The 21115-nt window shown below is 40.2% G+C and overlaps 1 protein-coding gene across 1 annotated transcript in view; it reads right to left on the bottom strand.

The window, feature by feature from the left end:
• Positions 1-543: 543 nt before the first annotated feature.
• The window catches only part of rabggta (Rab geranylgeranyltransferase subunit alpha), a 33097-nt gene continuing 12525 nt past the window's right edge, over positions 544-21115 (bottom strand). The window contains exons 8-17 of the mRNA XM_041791852.1: positions 20992-21074; positions 18340-18435; positions 15721-15826; positions 15585-15636; positions 15413-15501; positions 15236-15324; positions 9978-10094; positions 8003-8116; positions 7809-7896; positions 544-1828 (exon numbers count right to left, since the gene is read on the bottom strand). Of these exons, the coding sequence (XP_041647786.1) occupies positions 1680-1828; positions 7809-7896; positions 8003-8116; positions 9978-10094; positions 15236-15324; positions 15413-15501; positions 15585-15636; positions 15721-15826; positions 18340-18435; positions 20992-21074 (983 nt within the window). The 3' untranslated portion in view covers positions 544-1679. The remainder of the gene's footprint in view (positions 1829-7808; positions 7897-8002; positions 8117-9977; positions 10095-15235; positions 15325-15412; positions 15502-15584; positions 15637-15720; positions 15827-18339; positions 18436-20991; positions 21075-21115) is intronic.

Below are 21115 nucleotides of genomic sequence, written 5' to 3'. Positions count from 1 at the left end.
TAGTTACAAAAGACGGAGCTCTCTGAGCAGAGGCAGTGCAGGCGAGGATGGGAGTGGTCTCTGAATGGGAAAGTTAGAGGAGGTAACATTCCACCTTCTATAAAAGTTTGTGACATAGAAACCCACCAACGGTAGGTATCTATGTCTGTTTAGGCTAATTAAAAGTCATAAAATGCTGATTTTTTTTTATCAGTTTGGTGCAAATGTCAGAAATAACACCATCATTGATGTGTTTTATTTTAATTCAGTCAGATACCTCAGTGTACAGATGAAAAAAAATGTTCAAGTGTTCACTACTTCTTTAATCAAGTTGTTCTCTAAATATCTACTAGTGAAGTTTTCTGTCTGCACACTGGTAGAAAATGTCAAAGAAAAGAAACAGTGTGAGCGCACGTCTGGTTTGTGCTTTTCAAATTAAAAGCCCAGTTTAGCATTTCTTTAGAGAAACTCCTTTTGTTTGCACAGAATGCTGTTATTTTGAATAGTTCCCAACACACTTCACAACACACTGAATCAAGTCATTTGTAGGGGGGTTTATTGCATTCACACTGACCAAAACAAACTGGACTTTGGGCTCAAGTGCACTTGGATCCCTAGTGTGACAGCCACCTAAGATGGGAAAGAAGGGATGCTGTCTTTATAAAATAGAACAGCTTTTCAGATGGAGTGTTAGGGCCACCTTAAAGACAGAAAAAAAGAGAGATTTAAAGAAAACAATGCTGTATTTCAAAGAAAGCACAAGAAAATGGAGATGGCTTCAGTTATGTGTGAAACCTATAGACCCTCTGAGTCTGATTCACTGAGGGAGTGGACTGCAGAGAAAACAGCATCTCTGCACACTGGTACTCTTTGTGTGAACTGGAATGATCCATTTCAACCCAAGTAGCAATTATAATTCCTATTGCAAATTGCAATACTGTCCAACTGAAGTGCAGACATCTTTTATTACCACATTGTACAGGCCTAATCTACAGATATGAGCTCTGGTAACCCTGATTTGGTCATCTTTCCCCATTGGAAGCTGGTTAAGTTTGGTCCTGGCCAGTTTTAAGAGTAAGAGTAAATCTAAAACCTTTAGCAGATCCCAAACATGTAGGTCATTTTTGTAAATAAAACACAAAGATCTGTTTGAAGGCAGTGACACAATGTGTGCTGTTTATTACGGATCTGTGACTCACTGTGCAACAGTATAGTGTCATATATTAAATGCTTTACACAACCTTTAAAAAAATGAGTGAAATGCTCTGATTGATGACTTTAAACTGAACCGTTTTAGAGATCATTGAAGCGATAAGCCATCTTTCTGAACACTGATCCATTAACAGTCATGTTCCTCTGTAGTCAGTGTGTCTGCATGCATATGTGTTAGCAGTATTTGGACGTCCACACTCACATAAAGAAATACACCAGTTAGAACTCACTCATGCTCTCAGTCACTCGTGAAGACGTCTAGACATTGGATTTAAGATGTTTGAGAGCTTTTCTGACATTTGCTCCGAAGCATCTGGCTTTCAGAGCCTCACAGTCGCCGTGATTGACACTCGTCCAAACAAGTGGAACAGACAGAGCCACGAGACGTGTGAAAACACACCCACTCACTCGCTCTCTCACAAACAGACAGGCCGGGGACGTGAAGGACGAGAGGACGATGATGGCAGTGATTCCTGCCCCGCGTCGCATCAGAGCAGCAGGTCAGTGATGGAGGGCAGCAGCTCGGACAGCGCAGACTCCGCGTCGGCCGTCTGAGTGATGGGGTTTCCGCGGAGATCGAGTCGCTTCAGCTTGGGGCAGGAGGCCAGCGGCTGAAGATCTGCCAGCGTGGAGATTTCTGAGCATCAAAAGTTAAGGAAAAATTGGCTGTGAGGATGTGGAGAGTGACAGAAGAAACAAACAGAAGGAGAGCGCTGCTGCCAGCATCGGGCAAACGTGTCTGATACAAACTGGAGCTGAGATACTATTCATAAACAAATCCTTATCTACATCCCTTCATTAGCTCAAATATTTACAAAATTACTGAAGCCAGAGAAATGATTCATTTTATAACTGGAACAGGATGCATCCTGATGGACACTAACTGAGCATAAAAGACTGCTGCATAACAAACAGGAACTACAGGAGGTTGCCGTTCTGTTGCTGTGTCTCATTCATGACATTCTCTGACATCGGCTACATGTCCTGTCGCCCAGTCTCCCCGGTAACGTGCCACTTCATCCCTCTGACCTCCAAAACAATGGGGGATAAAGGAGGACAAACGGTGTGACTTTGACAGAGTTCTAGGCCAAGTGGAGATGAGCTTCTGTAGTTTACATCCCACACATCAGGTAGTTCGTATACAGCCTAAGCTCTCTGGTGTGCACTCTAAGGCTGGGCAATAAACCAAAATTTAGATTACATCACAATAGGCCTACTGCACAGGTGTCAAACTCAAGGCCCGGGGGCCAAATCCGGCCCATGGAACAGTTTAATCCGGCTTGCGAGATAATCTCAAATTTCTGTTATAACTGTCTCATCAGTCTGAGGTCTGCAGATTTCCTCAAGTATAAAAATGTGAACTTATCCTTGATGATTTAAGATATCTTTGTTAAGTCACAAAATCTGAAAAAGACATAAAAATATTTAGATAAGAAGTCAGAAATGTGGTGAAAAAAATTATGGTGATTGCAGCATTTTGCTTTTATTTAAATTATTTCCTGTTTGACTATTTCCTGTGTGGAGTTCTGTTCTCCTCTTCACAGAGATTGGGCGTCTCACTCTGCGCTGGCTCTCCTGGCACCTGCACACCTGATCCTCATCACAGCAATCACCACCAGCTCTTCAGCTCTGCTCAGAGTTCTCACCAGCGCCAGATTATTCCCGCATCTCATGTGGTATCTGCCAACTCCTAGTGCTTTGTTGCAAACTTTGAATCATTTTTGAGATTTCTCCTACGTGTGTGTTACCTGTGACTAATCCTGCTCTCCCTCTGTCTCTTCCAGTGCCTCCACGAGCCGCCAGTGTTAAAGCCCAATCTCTGCCACGCTGCCTCACTGACCAGCCTCCCCCCACAAAGCCTCTCGCCTTCAGCCCTCACGTCCTTGTGGATTCCCTCTCACACCCTGGACCCTGGATCCCCCCCCCCACCTCCTGTTATCCATTTAACCGCTTTACCTGTTTCCGGTTCTGCATTTTGGGTTCAACATAAAACTCGACCTACTGATCCTAACAAAAATTTGTGTGTGGCTTAATGGATGTGGCTCTCCTGGGAGGACAAGTAGAGGAGGGTGGAACTTTCTCCCAAGCAGCCAGGGCCAACTGAACCTGGGGGCAGGGCTACCTCCCCACATGACATCATTAGGGGAAAATCTTAGAATTGCTTTTTTCAGCACACATTTTCTGAAAGGTTGAGAAAGAGAAGGGGTATTTTTCTGGTTCTTTGGGGGATTGTAGAGAAGCCAGGAGCAAATATTTTTGCTAGAAAAGCCTGAAAACGTGTATTTTTGCATAATATGTGACCTTTAAAACCATTAGCTTAGTAGCTGATGAAGAAATGGAGCTGATCGTGACCCGTTCAGGTCACTGCTCCCAACCCCTCCTATACCCTGGTGTGCTACTCCTGGCTGCACATGACAGCAGATGGATAATCGTAACAGTGTAAAAAACCTGCTGCTGCTAATTACCTCTGCAGAAGCTCTGTGAGGTGAATATAAGTGTTTAATGCACACTCACAGAGAGGACTCGTAGTGAAGCTGTTTGTAACTTTGAGTCGATCGCTGCTTCGACATTTCCATGTGAGTCAGTCACTCATCCATCAGATGTTGGCTACAAACACAAAGATTCATCTATGTAGCGCAACAGGCTGTCTTAACTTTAACAAAAACAAGTCCCTTAGAGCACACCCTGCATTAAAAAAAAAACAAACAGCTCAGTCTGAAAGAATTTAGCCCCCTTCACTCTTTAATTTTGTTATGCTGCAACCTTCAAGTACAGCTCGAACTCAAAGAGACCAGTAACCTATAAACAGACACCAACACATACTCCAAGCTTTATTAATTAAACATGCAGTCAATTAAGAAACTAGAAAAGCACTCGGAGAGCACAGGCCTCCACCATTAGCCCTATCTCCCAATAGTAAAGAATGCTTCAAAAAAATTCCTGGATGCAGACGGTGATTCGGATCACTCCCAAAATCTAATCAAGTCTTCCTTATGCCATTTCTGACATTTCCTGAAAATTTCATCAAAATCCATCCATAACTTTTTACGTTATGTTACTAACAAACAAACTAACAAACCAACCCTGCCGATCACATAACCTCCTTGGCGGAGGTAATTAAAGTCAAAGAAGCAAAAGAGGCTGTAGGTGCCGGCTTAAAATGAGATTAAAACAGAGAGCAACCCACAAGCTAACCAAGCTTCCATGTGCAGAGTGTGTGTATCTATGCCATGCTCCCCCTGCTCCTCTATACCCAACCCTCACTCTGATTGCAGAGTGAACTCAGGTGTGCTGCATGCAGAGGTAGCAGGAGACCAGGGAACCAAGGAGAGAGAATAAGGCTGCAGGTAACACTGATGCTAGAACTTAAAGGGGCCATATTAAGAAAAAAAAAAACAAAACACTTTTTCAGGCTTTTTTAACAATAATTTGTGCCCCTGGCCTGTCCACAATCCCCCCAAAGAATCAGAAAAATCCCCCCCCCCCCCCCTCCACCTTTCAGAAAATGTGTGCTGAAACAAGCCGTTCTCAGATTTTCCTCCCATGATGTCATGTGGGGAGTTAGCCCCGCCCCCATATTTGGTTGGCCCTCCCCACTTGAAAGAAAGTTCCACCCTCCTTTCTGTATCTGTATCCTCCTCTCAGCTGGCACCTGTGAGTAGGATCAGGAGAGCCACATCCATTTCCTGGAAGGGGCGGAGTAAGACAGCTCATTAACATTTAAAGCCACAGACACTGAAACAGCTCGTTCTGAGCAGGGCAGAAACAGAGGATTTTTTAGACATGCTAAAAACCAACACTAGAGTGTTTGTTTTTTCAGTGACAAACTTCACAGGAATATTTTGGGGACCTCTGAGACCAATATAAACTTGTCTTAAAAGGGTAAAATATGTCCCCTTTAAGAATTGATCTACACTCAGTATCCCATCATGACAACATGATAACAGCATTAGAAAAAAAACAATCAAACTGCCTAAAAATAAAACACCTAAAATATCACAATGACACAGGTATTTACAACAACACTGTAAATTTAGCTCAGGTATCTCCACAATTTAGTTGAGAGGGCCTCAAAGCTGACAATGATATCAGAGCAAAAACCAAGTCATGAGTTGAGAGGAACTGCAGAGCTGCAGAGCTCAGAGAAAACTCCTTTGGCCTTTATGAGTTTTTTGCAAACTCCATGCGAGCTTTAAAAGAAAAAAAAAAATAACTGTGTTATATTTCTTAATTTGAAAACAAAAACAACTTTAAATGCAAATTACATACATGCATTTTGGAGCAATGTGCTATATTTATGATTCATGAAGTGTGCTGTGCCTGTGACACCACTGTTAGTAAGAAGCTGGTGCAGTAGTTACTCCTGTATGTCAGTGAAGACTAGAGCGGCTCATGAAAACATAGAACGAGACGTTGCAACATAGTCTTAGCAGAGCGCTTAACGCTTGAAGACCATGTTCTCTACGTCTACCAGTCCATGTATAGTCTTTAAATTGTAATAGCAATGGTTCAACCCTCTCTGCTTTTACATCTGGAGGCTTTTTAAAACGGCGCAGAGATGAAGAGAGGAAGGAGTCAAGGGGTCTCTTCTGTCTGCATGTCATGCAACAGAGTGAACTTTTCTTCTTTGTTTGTTTCATTCAGCTGACTTCTTCTTCTTCCTCAAACTTATGAACATTACTGCCCCCTAAATCAGCAGGTAAATATTTTTCCTGTTCTTCCTTTTTGGATAGGTTCAGACGTATTCATCGTGAGGCTGCATGCACCTAACTGTGACGGTTCGGGACAAACACAAATACTGTTACACCCCTAGTAAGCAGTGATTTTCAGTATGAGGGGGTTAGATTAAACATTTCTAAATAGACCTACATTGCTTTGCATTTGAGAATGTCAGCTGAATAAAAGAGTCATTTTTCACTGATGTATTGTTTTTGCCACTTCTAATCCAAATCTCTCCGCCTATTGTTGGCTCTGTTGACCCATTATTGCCACTATTAACCCCTCTTTACCACTTTTTACACCACATTTCACAATTTACTATGCCCATTTTTGCCAGTTTAACCCATGTCTGCCTATTTCTGCCTCAGCTAACCCTTTTCGTCAGTTTATATCAATTTTTCATCCTATTTCACCAAATTCCACCTATTTTTTGGTACTTTAACACCATTTCAACCACTTCTTTAATCCCCTTTTACCACTTTATATGCCCATTTTTGCCTTTTCAACCAATTTTTGCAAATTTTGGTTATTGTTTTGCCATTTTTATCCAACTTTTGGCACTTCTAACCTATTTCTGCAACTTTTAAACATAATTTCACCATCTTTCTCACCATTTTTTGCCATTATTAACCCATTTAAGCTTTTTTTGATGCATTTTAATTATGTTTTAACCAAAAGGATTTACATTTTTAAGAGGGCTACTTGCTGCACAAATGAATTGAAAAGATATTTGTTTCTTTGATAAGCATATACCACAGCTTAACTTTAAAATGGATCACGATTAGCTGGGTCTGATTTGGCTGGGCCCCAGAAAGCTCTCCCATCTTTCCCCCCTTGTGGGTGGCGTTGTCTCCACATGACTACTCTTGAAAGTGCATGGCTATGTTCAGCCACCTTCAAGTGCAGTTGGGGTCCCCGGTCTCTGACACCTTTATTTTGGGGGTCGCGGGCTGAAAGGTTGAGAACCCCTGCTTTAGATGTTATACTGCAAATCAATTTGACATTAAGCCCTCTTCTCCTGCAGTGTTTTTCACGAGTAGTCTCAACTACTGCTCGCCTGTTGACTCCTAAAACAGCAGTGGAAGGAAAAATGCATATATTTGCATTTTCTTTAACCAGATTTCTAAACATTTGAGGATAAATTCAAATGTAGATCCCACTTGTGACACAAAAGAAAACATGAAACAATCAGAGTGATGGATCCTGAAACCTTACGTCTGCTATCAAACTATAATAATGGTAATAATGCACAGTCTGACCTTGGCATAGCTTTGTGAGCATGAGGATATGAACCCAGGCCAAATGGTGTTTTGTTGTCTGACATTTTTGGAAGGACCAATATTTACAGGTTATGTGTACAACCACAAATGTTTGCAGTCTGACTGTTATGAAAGGTGAAACTCACCACGCTGTCATTACTACATCAGAGCCTGAGAGTACAGACCTGCAGACCACATGAGCTCCTCTCTAGTTTATCAGAGGAAGTGATGCATGAAGGACAGGGCGCCTGCTGTTAAATGTCTTCCTCTCCTAATGATGCTGTTTTGCTTTCTGAGTCCGTCAGCGCTCACTTCATTTAATCAATCACTGAACAAAAGTTTCAGGTGAAAACAAATTCCTCCTCTGTTCAGCTCCAATCTATCCTGGCTGTAATTATCTAAAGTCTAAACACTGCTGCCTGCAGAGAATCTTTTACATCTCGCTCTTCACACCACATCAGATGCTCGCACTCGTTAGCGTGGCTGTTTCTGCAGGGCTGATTCGCATGTTTGCTGAGTCACTGAGAGGACGACTCGGATATAATCGACCTCTCTTATTATGATTTAACAGAGCCAGAACAGGAAGTTCTCTGCCAAAACAAAGCTATGAATTTGAGAAACCATTTATTCAAAGGATACTGTTGTCTCTCAGAAGGACCTCCTCCAGTTTAGGAAGATGATGAAGTCCCTCCAGGCTTTCAATGGAGTTATTATTGGCTTCTAAGACCTGCAAGTGGAAGAAACTGATTTAATCAGACTTGAAATCAATGCGAAGGTTTCCTGCAATGAAAGAGGAGGAGTAAATCTGTAGATCTGGATTGTGTCTGTCTCACCTCTAGGCACTGCAACATGGCGAACTGAGGAGGCAGCCGCTGCAGCTGATTGGATGACAAGTTGATATGAGTGACCAACAACAGCTGGTCCAGATGGCACAAAGTGGTCAGATTCTGTTCAATGACAAAATAACAGATTTATTAACCTTTGATTTAGCAGACTACAGTTCTCTTTGATACTTCAGAACTTTTTTGACACTACGGGCTTAAAACCACTCAATTACTTTTATCACTCGACAGCACCAAACATTAAAAGTCTAAAAGAAACAACAGATATACAGTCATACACTGTGTTCCAATGATATTTTTCTCTGCTTTTCCTAAATATTCAATGCAAATGACAGTCAGTATAATTTTCAAGTCATCAACTGTTAAAGCAAAATTCTGATTTTTTTTAACAACCCTCCCAATGATAACGATTTTTTGCTTTTTTTTTTTTTTCAAAAAACTCAAAATGCACTGTTCCATATTATTATGTACAGCAGAGTTTCAAAACATTGAATAAGTTGTAAAAACTGAAAATGGTCATTTGTTGAATTTGCAGAATTAGGAGGTCATATTTACTGAAATCAAAGCTATTTTAATCAAAAACATCTTAACAGGCCAAGTTCCATGTTAACAAATGAGCCCTTCTTTGATATCACCTTCACAATTCTTGCATCCATTGAACTTGTGAGGTTTTGGAGAGTTTCTGCTTGAATTTCTTTGCAGGATGTCAGAATAGCCTCCCAGAGCTGAAGTTTTGATGTGAACTGCCTCCCATCCTCATAGATCTTTAGCCTGAGGATGCTCCAAAGGTTCTCAGTAGGGTTGAGGTCAGGGGAGGATGGGGGCCACACCACGAGTTTCTCTCCTTTAAGACCATAGCAACTAATGACACAGAACTATTCTTTGTAGCAAGAAAACTTTGCTATGGAAGGCATGGTTCTTCTTTTTGTACCATGGAAGTGGTCAGTCAGAAACTCTATATACTGCTGAGGTCATTTTCGCGCCTTAGGGACCCTAAAGGGGCCTACCAGCTCTCTCCATATGATTCCGGCCCAGAACATGACTCCGCCCCCTCCACCAACCATCCACTACTCCTCCATCTGGACCATCCAGGGTTGCATAGCACTCATCAGTAAATAAGACTGTTTGAAAATGAGTCTTCATATATTTCTGGGCCCACTGCAACCGTTTCTGCTTGTGAGCACTGGTAAGGGGTGGCTGAATAGTAGGTTTATGCACGACTGCAAGCTTCTGGAGGATCCTACACCTTGAGGTTGGTGGGACTCCAGAGGGACCAGCAGCTTCAAACACCTGTTTGCTGCTTTGTAATGGCATTTTAGCAGCTGTTCTCTTAAACTGATGAATTTGTCTGTCAGAAACCTTCCTCATTATGCCTTTATCTGCACGGACCCGTCTGTGCTCTGAATCAGCCACAAATTTCTTGACAGTACGATGATCACACTTAAGTTTTCTTGAAATATCTAACGATTTCATTCCTTGTCCACGGCATTGCTCTGTTTGAGGCTTTTCAGCAGCAGAGATCCTTTTTCTTTCCCATATTGCTGAAACCTGTGGCCTACCCTTTCCTTTAATTGGGCTCACCTGGCAAACTAATGAACACAGGTGTCTGAGATTGATTTCAGTGATCCAAAGAGCCCTGAGACACAATACCATCCATATGAGTTTAATAGAAACACACAAAATTAAATGTTTATGACACTTAAATCCAATCTGCATAATAATTTGGAACGCGGTGTAAACATCCACACTGGAGGACTACAGGAGGAAGTTGTGGTCAAACTTGGTCATATGGTTAATCTACATTATTTTTTAAGGTTTCCAGATTAATCATGAGCGTTAACGGTTTAACATTAACAGCCTTAGAAGTATCACAATCCAGTTTTCTAGTGTTATTACCACTCTGCAGTGAACAAATAAAAATACTGTAATGATAACTAAAGTGTGTTTTTCATAGAAGTGAACCAACCTTGTCAGAAATACTGAAGACTCGTACTTCAGCGTACTCCATCTTCAGGATGGTGTTTTCAATCATAAACTTGCTGCACAGGTCACTGTAGTACGCAGAACGCATCGAGTCCACTTCCTGTGGGGGAAACATGAGCCGTCAGTGCCTGGTCTGATCTTTGTTTGAGTAAAAGTCAGTGCAAACCTATAAAACCATGATGTTTAATCTTGTTTTTACAACTAGGAGTTAGTTTTCACTCATTTGGGGTTTCTCCAACACTTGCTCTGTGGGTTCTGGAGCCAATCTCAGCTGGAAGAGAGGCGGGTACATCCTGGACTGGTCGCCAGTCAACCACAGGGCTGACAGGGACAAACATTAAACCCTGGGCACTCCAGAGCCACCAGTGGACCTAAGGAGCATGTCTTTGGACTGTTGGAGGAAGCTGGAGTACCAGGAGAGAACCCACACATACACAGGGAGAACATGGAAACTTAATCTACACTCCATACCATCATGACAAAGTGAAAAAAAGAATTAAAGACATTTTTACAGATTTATCAGAAATAAAAACTGAAAAATCACATGCATTCAGACGCTTTGCTACAACACTGTAAATGTAGCTCCTCTCATTTCTCTGGATCTTTGCTGATGTTTCTACACCTTGACTGGAGTCCACTTATGCTAAATTAAACTAATGGGACATGATTTGGAAAGGCACAGACCTCTCTACAGAAGGCCTCATAGCTGACAATGATATGAGAGCAAAAACCAAGCCATGAGGTCAGAGGAAATGCCAACAGAGTTCAGATACAGGATTGTTGACAGCCACAGATCATGGGAAGGCTACAAAAAAAAGTTATGCTGCACAGCGGCCTCCAGAATTCCCACATGGAAGAAGTTTGGCACAACCAGGACTCCTCCAAGAGCTGATCACCTGGCCAAACCGAGCAATCAGGGGAGAAGGGTCTTAGTAAGACGGGTGACCAAAAAACCTGATGGTCACTCTGACTGAGCTCCAGAGAGCCTGTGTGGAGATGGGACAAAGTTTCAGAAGGACAAGCATCACTGCAGCCCTCCACTGATCTGGGCTTTAGCAGAGTGGCTAGACCAGTGGTGTCAAACTCAAGACCCGGGGGTCAAATCCAGCCCATGGCACAGTTGTATCCGGCCCACAAGCATATGATCTTTCTTTTATAACTGGCCCACCGGTATGAGGTCTGCAGGTTTCCTCCTGCATAAATGTGTAAACTTGACCTTGATGATTTAAAATATCCTTGTTAAATTTTTAAAATCTGAAAAAGTACAGGGTAAAAATAATTAGACAAAAAGTCAGGAAAGTGGGAAGAGAAATTAATGTTGTCATTTCATATTTTCAATTTTGCATCTCACAATTCTGACTTAAACGTATGATTTTTAACCTTTCCATATCATGTGTTAACCTTCTAGATACATAATTTGAAATTCTAAGTCATATTTTTACCTTTTAAACCTGTGATTTTGACTTTCTCTCATATATTTGCCTTTTAAAAACATTATTTTGCCTTTAAATTTCGTGTTTTGATCATTTGAACTTATCAGTTTGACTTTTTATCTTGGCTTTGAGCCTTTTAACTTATCATTTTGACTTTTTTCATCTCAGAATAATTTGTCATCAGTGTTATTTATTTATATTTTTCATATTTTAATTCTGGTGAAAATGATATTGATAGTTTATCATTAAATGCTGACCTCGTTAGGCTCTTAGGTTAGACATAAATTCACAGTCTGTAATTGACTTTGACACTCCTGGCCTAACTAGTCCGGCCCTCAGGATGTCTCATTGGAGCAAATCTGGCCCCAGACTCAATATGAGTTTGACATCTCTGGAGTAGATTGAAGCCACTTCTCGGTACAAAACACATGAAAGGCTGCTTCTTTTTAAAGCATAGATGAAACAAAGCACAATTGCATCACTGTTGTAAACTTAAAGGCCTTTCTGCGGGCATTTTTGTAAACCTTTCATTTGAAGCAAACACAAGATACTTGTGCAGTACAGAAAGGGAAGAACCCTAAACCCAGTTAAATCCTTACTATTTGCTTTCACAAGTCAACTGTGCTGACAGATGGGCAGCAAAAGCCAACACATGGAGTACCGCTGAATACTAAAATAATCACAGAATTTTGTGGGATAATGTAATTGCACAGCCTGACATCATGATTGCAAATGTGATTAAAGGAAGTGTGCTGCACTAATTCAGGACCTTTAGATGTAAGGGTCTCTCTGGGCAATCCTGCATCCTCCCACAGTCTAAAGCAGTGTTACTCAACCCTGCTCAACCAAAGAGCCAAATTATTGAAAAATACCCTTGTAAGAGACACAATCTAAAAGATGAAAAGTGGAAAAATGGGAGGCAAGTGGCAATAAAATAAGTCAAAGGTGGCAAAAATGGTCAAAAAAGCAGCAAAAAAGGGCAAAAAATGGTTGAAAGGGGAAATAATAGGCATAAAATGGCAAAAAAAGAGTTTGAAAAGTGGCAAAAAATGGGTGAAAAGCTGCAATAATGGATGAAAAGGGGCAAATATTTGCAAAAGACACCAAAAAGGAGGGAAAAATTGGCAAACATGAGAAAAAAAGTGGCATTTACTGGCAATAGGCAGCTTGAATGGGTGAAAAAGTGGCAAAAAGTAGCAAAAAAGGGGGTGATATATGATATGATATGATAAACTTTATTTCCAGACTCAGGTCCATATAAAATACATACAAGAACACAGACAACACTAAAAACAACACAAATAGATTTAAAACACATACAGGCATCTATTCCAGTGCTTCCAGAAGAATGACATATATTTTGTGTCACTCTGTGCAGGTACCGCTAGGGCCATAATGATTTCATTCTTTGACTGGTTAAGTCGACACATAAAACTGTATATACACTTTCTAAGAACAGCATGAAAAGTGGGCACATTACTGCTTACAAACATATGGCTTGCACTTGTCCATCTTGGACGCCTGAGTAAAATCCTAAATGCATAATAATATGCCACCTGAAGCTTTTTCATTTTTGCAACACTGTACCCGCACCATAGTTGTGCTGTATACAATGAAGTACAATATGACCTAAACAGAGCAATCTTGACATCTTCAGTACACTTACTGAATATATGTGCAGGCATGTTGGCTTGTGCATAGAGTTTGCAGCATTGACGCTGGATGTCATCATCATCACATAAATCTCTGATTATGTGGCCAAGATATCTGAATTTGTTCACAACTCCAAGCACTTGGTCAGCAAGCACAAAGGAAGGAAAATTAGATTTCTTTTCCTCCTTAGATTTCACAGTTAAAATAACACTCTTTTTAGAATTAAACAAGATATCGTACTGCACACCGTAGCAGGAACAGATTCTAAGCAATTGCTGCATACCAACACTAGAGGGCGAGACAATGACCAGATCGTCAGCATATACCAGGTGATTAATAAGCCTCTCTCCCACCATACATCCAGTTCTACACTGAATTTGCATTTCACAAAAAGCATAAAAAGTGGTTAAAACTGAATAAATGAGTCAAAATAGGCAACAAATGGCAAAAATGAAGTGGCATTAAAATTAGTTAAAGGTGCCAAAAATGGGTGAAAGGGGCAAATCAGCCATAAAATGGCAAAAGCTGGGTGAAAAGTGGCAAAAATGGTGAGGAATGACAAAAAATGAGTTGACTAAAATTGGCAAAAGGCAGCGAAAAAGGTGGGAAAAATGGGCAAAAATTAGAAAAAGTGGCACTTAATGGCAAAAGGCAGCTTAATTGAGCAAAAAGTGGGGAAAATGGTAAAAAGGGGCAGAAGACTACAAAAAGTAGGACAAAAGAGTCAAAAACTGGTTTGAAAAGGGGCAAAAACTGGATAAAAGTGACAAAATAACTGCAAATAAGGACAACTGAAATATACAGACAAAAAGAAGTTGACAATTAAGTTTGACAATTTAAGCTGAATGTATAAGTGTGGGAAACAAACTGATTAATGTGACATGTGATAGATAATTTCTGAGGTCAAAGTTTTCTTTTTTTTTTAGGTTTTCTAGGGGCATAAAGAGCCACATGTTGAGTACCACTGGTGTAAAGACATCCCAGTATGTTCAGTGGTGACTTTTTATCTGTGCTTCCCTTCTGGTTAAGCCTCAGATCTCCCCTCTTTCTTTACGATGACAAATGGAACCCAATTGGAAGAAAAAGTGGCTTCAAGACTCTTCTGTTTCCCATTTATCCTAAAAGAGAACCCATATTTTGTGTATTATTCTGCCAAATCTACAGCATGCTTTGCTGAACTGCCAGAATAAAATCAAATTTCTACGTCTTAAATCAAAATCTACCTCAGTGTTACTCAATGCGTGGCTCTTGAGCCACATTTGGCTCTTTTGTGTCTTCATTTAAAATACTTTAAAAAGGGAAATTTTGACATCGGAGTTATCCATTGCAAGTCACAGGTCAGGTTGATTCCAACACTTAAACAGTAGGCTTTAATTGTCGGCCTTTGTTTTCTGTCTGTACATATCCATTGCCCTTACTTTTGTTTTGCCCCTTATTCCATTTTTTTGCCACCTTAAATCTATTCCTGCCACTTTTTGCCCATTTTTGCCACTTTTATCCTGTTTTTGCTGCTTTTTGCCCACTTTTTGCTATTTGCCTTTTTTTTTCCTTTTTGCCATTTTCTTCAACTGTTCAGCTATTTGCCAAAAATGCCACTTTTTGCTGCTTTTCACACCTTTTTGCTGCTTCTTGCCCATTAAAGTCACATTTCACAATTTTTTTGCTACGTTGCTGCTTTTCGACCAATTTTGCCACCTGTAACTCATTTTGTTGTCCCTCCTCGCCCATTTTTTACCACTTTTATCCCATATCTGCCACTTTGCCCCCAAAATTTGCCCCTTTTCATTCATTATTGTCACTTTTTGGCAATCGTTGCCTCCTTTTTACTTATTTTTTTTATTGCCACCTTAACCCTTTTTTGCCACTTTTCACCACTTAGCTTGTGGCTCTTGCAAAGGTAATTTCCAACAATTTGGCTCTTTGCTAAGGCATGGTTGAGCTACACTGATCTATTTCATCTTTAACAGTGGGTAGCAACCAGTGGATAGCAATGTGCATCATTTTGGCCTGTCAGCCCTGTGACTGTCTGGTAACCAATCCAAGACGTACTCTCCCTCTTGTCCAATCACCCCTGCATTCTGCTCCAGCAACCCCTGGGACCCCAAAAGGGACAAGTGGTACAAAATTGGAAAATGGATAGACTTTCTGTACTCACTTTGAGTGTCTGGAAATGAGCGAGTGTCTCCTTTTCATAACCCAGGGGGTCTAGTGCCCTCATCAGGAGGATAATGGTCAGTAAGCACCCTTCAAAGAAGACATAAAAACAGGGTTATTGGCAACAGACTTCATCATCTTGTTTTCTCCTGTGAATGAGATGAATAAAGGTGCTCACACTTATTGAGCGGCTCCAGTTCTTGCAGCTGGTTACAGGACTGGAGCTCAGACTGTAACACCGAGGTCTTCTCCACTGAGAGTTCACTCCTGCAGACAGAAAACCAACACTTGCACATCGATTCTTAAAAATTAAAAGAACACAGTGTGCTGTTGGAGAGAGGAGAAGATACCTGAAGAGTTCCTGATCCGTGGCCGAGTCTCTGCACCAGCTCTCAGCTCGACCTTTATGAAAGTTCACAGTAAGAAGACGCTGGAGGAAGCAAACATCAGACAAAACATGACATGGAGAGAGTGTTTGTGTGTTACCGGTATAGAGGGCGCAGTCTCTGTGCGTGTGTTTCTCAGTCCAGTGCACCGTCAGGTTGTGTTCGTTGGAGGTGTCACTGATCGTTCCAGGAGGAAGATCGCAGATCTGAGCAGTTGTCAAGGTTCAAATCAGGACAGAATCTGGATTATTTATTCCTAAAGTGAAAGTTTCTAAAATAAATCAGCCACAATTGAAAATAAATCCCAGACAGGCTCTCAGCATGAGAAGTCATTGGAGCGTTTCACTGCCAGAAACAGACGGAGCTGTGACTGAAATAAACCGTCCGTGATAGAACAGAAACTTTCAGTTAAATAAACAAGGGTTTAATTATATAAATTAGATTTTTGAGAGAGAACTAAAACTACGACCATGGTAGTCTTATGCCTCAGTGATCTAGCTAATTACCGTTAGTGTTCTGTTGTCTGTCTCATTGGGTTTACATGAGTCTAGACAGGGTGATTAAAATCCTGTCTAAATACAGACCTGCTTTAGACTTTAAAACAAATGTAACCACGCAAAAAAGAGCTTGTTACTGATCTTAAAGGAAATAATGAAGCAGTAAGATGATAAATGTTTGATAGCAGAAGGTTCAAATGACTTTGGACCTGTCCACTGAGCTGTCTGTATTTTTATAAATAGAAATGAGACATTAAGGAGCAGCAGTTGACTTGTTTTACATCACTGTGGCTGCAGGGTGACACTGTAGTGGCTTACCCAAAGGATGCTAAAAGGCCCAATAAAGCATGAGATTAAAAAACATTAGTGCACTAATTGTGGACCTTGGTTGATAACCTAATCTTGACAGCCCTAATTCAAACCAAATATTCTAAATAAATGACCTTATTTATCACAGTTTAAACTAAGGTTGTTCCAATTCTTGATACCAGTATCTGAAATCCACCTGATACTGCTTAAAATGCAGGTATTGGTATCGGCAAGTAAACGAGTTTATGCACTGATCCGATACTATTTCGTTTAACTTTATATTTTACTTCGTTTAGTCGAGCTAAATGTTAGCGCTACTAACTGGTAAACACTGCATGCACAAGCTACCATTTTTAGAGCAGCGAAGAAAGAACCAAAGGACCCACTGCAGCAGCAAGGAATGGTGGCTGTGTGACAGTTTTTCTCTGAATGTGATTGTTAAAAAGCCTTCTAGACCTGTGTTGTCGTACATGACAAGAACTGACACAGTTTATCAAAAGTTAAATAACTTTTGAACCGTATATCATTGCCTCCTACTTGTTTTTCCTATTGAAGCTAGCCATTGTACTTTCACATTGACATTGTTGATGCTTTTGAATCCCTTGCGGCAGCATTTTCAGCGAGCCTGGAACTCGTTTGACTTTTGGAGACTTTAATGGTTAAATCCACACTAGTAAACCTGAAATTGAATGCCTTTTATGCATTTAAATCCAATTATGATCATTTATTACCACTAGCTTGAATGCTAACCATTGTATTGTGAATCCTTTGTGAGGGTCTGTCAGCCAATAGCAAGCTGTTCTGTAATCATGTGATGCTGCCTGAATAAAGCATAACGGAGTGAGATAGAGAGAGCCTGTGATGCAGCAGCAAAGCAACTTTAGGGTCACAGAAAAGCTGTATACTATGATTCTACTTGTTGAGCCATGTTCTGAGTCAACTATAGGTCTAAAATAATTTGCTAGTCTGCACTGTCAGTCCAGAAAGTTCACACTGGTATCGGATCAGTACTCGGTATCAGCCAATACCAAACACCTGGTTTTTCTGTATCACAATTGTATCAGGAAGGAAAAAATGGTATCGGAACATCCCTGGTTTAAACTACGTTTTTTCACTGTTCTACCGACAGTAATGTGTTCAGATGAGCTCTTAGTGAAGCAAGTGATACCATCGTGGCCTGCTACTGTTTATAATAATCAGAGCAGTGAGGAAGAGGAGCAGATGGCACTGAACACATGGAGCTCTATGGAGATTATCAGTCTCTTAACAGAGACTACAGTGTGCCGTGTTGTTTACATACTTCGCTGGTAAACTGGCTGATATTATAACAGATTATTGAAGTATTTTCTTCTTTTTCCTCCACCTGTGTGTCATTTCTGGTTGCACTATATTAATATTATGAAATGCATTTATTGTCATGTAATGGGAACAATGAGGAACCTCAAACTGCAGAAATCCCTTAACAAAAATATGTCATCTGAGAAAACCTGACATCTCAGCGTTATGTTATCCTTAATGACTGTGTTTTTGATGGCACATTTGATTTACTTTAATTTTAGCTTATGTTTAAAAGACTTACAGTCATTCTGTTTATTTCTATCTAGTTTTTCATTTATCTTGTTTATTTTCACTAAGGGTCACCTTTTCAGTTTGGAGCATTGTTGCTGTAAAATGCAGCTAAAATCCTTTTGGACAAACAGACCTACTAAAGGGGAGGAAACAACAGCATTACCTTTCAGCAACACCTCTAAAAGTTAAGTGATCAGACCAGTCTTTTTATTGAGGCACATACCTCATACTCATCAGTGTGAGGTATGCAGATAATGATAAGGTAAAACTATGCACCTGTTAAGGCGCAAACTTAGATTCTGTATAAATACAGGTGTGAAAGAAGAATAGGGAGTAAAGGATACCCAGACGGGGCTCTGTTTGAATCTTGGATGGACGCTCCTCCACTCCACTCTTTGAGGCTGACCGTCGAGGATGAGCAGGAGGCCGACAGACTCCGCCTGATGGGAGAGGGACAAAGGGTAGAATATAAAACATCTAGCTGACGCACACTAATATAAAGTCAACAGAATAATTAAAAGATGCTGTATAAAAATACCAAGAGACAAGAAGCAATAGGTTTTTTGCAGGTACGTGATCCCGATGACATGGAAAAGTCAACTGATCCAACTTAGAACTAAGTACCTGCTACTTATCAAGTACTGTTTGTTCAGTGAGACTTTTTTTACATAATAATTTGCCTCCAATATTCTAATGTTGTATTAACACATCAGGGATTACAGTGTGAAATTATATACTCAAAAATGTATTTCCACTACTTCAAAACTTTGATGTAATCAGCCACAACAAATATTTTGAGTATTTCTAACTTGTTTTGTTTTACAGTGAAGTATTCATGTGTCATTAACAAATGGACTGGTTTGACAAAACTGCTCTTTTATGTGAGCAACAGGAGCTGGGTCCCGTTTAAGACCCAGTTTCCTTTCTTCCATTGTCATTATTCTTTAAGACCCCTTTAAAAAGTCAAATGGGCACCCAACAGGGGCTGTTTCGGGGGCCCGCGACCTCCAAAATAAAGGTGTCAGAGACCAGGGACCCCCACTGTACCTGAAGGTGGTTGAACAGCCATAAACATTCAAGAACAGTCAATCAACAAGGCTGTCAATAAGGAGGGATAAAGGGGGAGGTTTCTGGGACCCAGCTAAAGTGGGGGTCCATGGAGGTAAACAAAACCATGGTCCATTGTGAAGTGAAGTTATGAAAACCATATTTATACATGACCTGAATAATAACCACTCTTATCAAAGAAACAAGTATCTTTATTTATATATTTGTGAAGTGAATAGCCTTCTTTAAATAAAAATAACCTTCATTAAAAACATAAGTAAACTGGGTTAAACAATGCTAAATTTGGTTAATGATGGCAAAAAAAATGGTGGAAAAGGAGGTGAAACTGGATTTTTAAAGAACAGAAATGGGTTCAAAGTGGCAAAAATTTTGATAAAAGTGGCAAAAAAGCCTCAAAAGAAGTAAAGGTGGAAAAAACAGGTACACAAAGTTGTAAAAGGGGATTAAAAAGGGGCTGAAATTGGTAGAATTTAGGTGGAATGGGATGAAAAATTGATGTATAATGGCAAACATGGTTTAATTGTGGTAAAATGGGCAAAAAGGGGTGTAAAAAGTGGCAGGAATGGGTCAACAGAGGCCACATTAGGCAGAAAGTGGCAAGATTTGGTTTACAAGTGACAAAAACAGGTAGAAAAAAGTGATGGAAAGGGTTTAAAATGGACAAAAATGGGTTTTAAGTGGCAAAAACATGTTAAAATTGGCAACACTGGTGTTATAAAGTGATGAAAAGGGGTTAAACTTTGGTAAAATTGGTGTCAAGTAGCAACAGCATAATTTTAAAAATATTCTCAGTTTTTTTAAATGCAGCTGGTGACCCCCTCTCAGTGTCTCGCGACCCCCAAAAGAGTCCTGACCCCAAGGTTGAGAACCACTGCTATAGTCTACTAGTCGCTGACCACTGAAACCACTAGTCGGGTGCCCTGCGTGAGATCCCTTGGTGGCTTTGATGGCTCAATTGTTTTTTTTTTTTTTTACTAACAGCTTAAAAAAAAGAACTTTGCTGTACTTACAAACATATATGAACTAAAAATAAAGACATTACGTCAGTTCTTCATTCAAAAATGTATTTACTAATACTTTATTGCTTACACTATTAAACTTTCATTTCAAACTATATTCTTGTCTTGCTTTTAACATAACTAGTGTTGAATAAAGGTGGAATGATTTTATTTTATAAATGTAAAGCCTAATTATTGTATGCTGGTTGGAGTTCGCTCCACTGTTTAAGTGTTGACAAGTAATGAGAGATGTGAATCACTCTCTATGTCATGTGTTAACATCAGAGGTTAAAATGCGATGAGGAAAATAAATGACACCGTAACGTTATACTACTGAGTTACTCACTCTTAAGCATCTCAGCTTGAGAAAACAACGTTTTGCAAACACAAAAGCAACACTGCATTAAAAAAAGCGTGCAGATGTAACAAACGGATCATTAACAATAAAATTTGTCGGCGGTAGACATCATTATTGATTGTTGCCAACAACAGCGACGAATCGTTGCACACTGACATCAGACATGGAAACGCTAGAAAGATCAGGGTTTACTCTGACAAACTGGACTGAACCAAACTGGATCCCTTGGTGGAAACAGACCGTATTTAAGTGTTGCCTGACTCCACCCCTCCAGACTTTAGAGGCTTTTTAAATCTATGTCATCCACCATTTCTAATCAAACTTTTTAACTTTATACGTAAATTCTGTCTCTACTTTTGGGACTCAAAATTAGCTCAAGATAGTTTTTTTCCCACAATTTGACTGGTTGGCAGAGCCATCAACAGGACTTAACTTCACAGTTTAATAACTCTTCTCTATGCATAAATCACTTCCTATACACATCTTTTTCCTGGTTACGTCACATCATCTAACAATACCCCATAAAATTACAAATTGGTACATAAATACTGAGAGACAAAAAAGATACTCACATTAATGGGCCTGGAGAGGGCGACGGCCACTCTCTCTTCTTCCCGACTGACGTAAACACAACTTATCATCTCCTCACGCTCAGCTGGTGACATTAAAAAAAATGTTTGAGCAAATCTGTATCTT

Source organism: Cheilinus undulatus, linkage group 7 (genome assembly GCF_018320785.1).
Source record: "Cheilinus undulatus linkage group 7, ASM1832078v1, whole genome shotgun sequence".
In the NCBI taxonomy this organism is placed as follows: domain Eukaryota; kingdom Metazoa; phylum Chordata; class Actinopteri; order Labriformes; family Labridae; genus Cheilinus; species Cheilinus undulatus.
The sequence above is the reverse complement of the archived record's forward strand: the minus strand, read 5'-3'. Positions and strand labels throughout refer to the sequence as shown.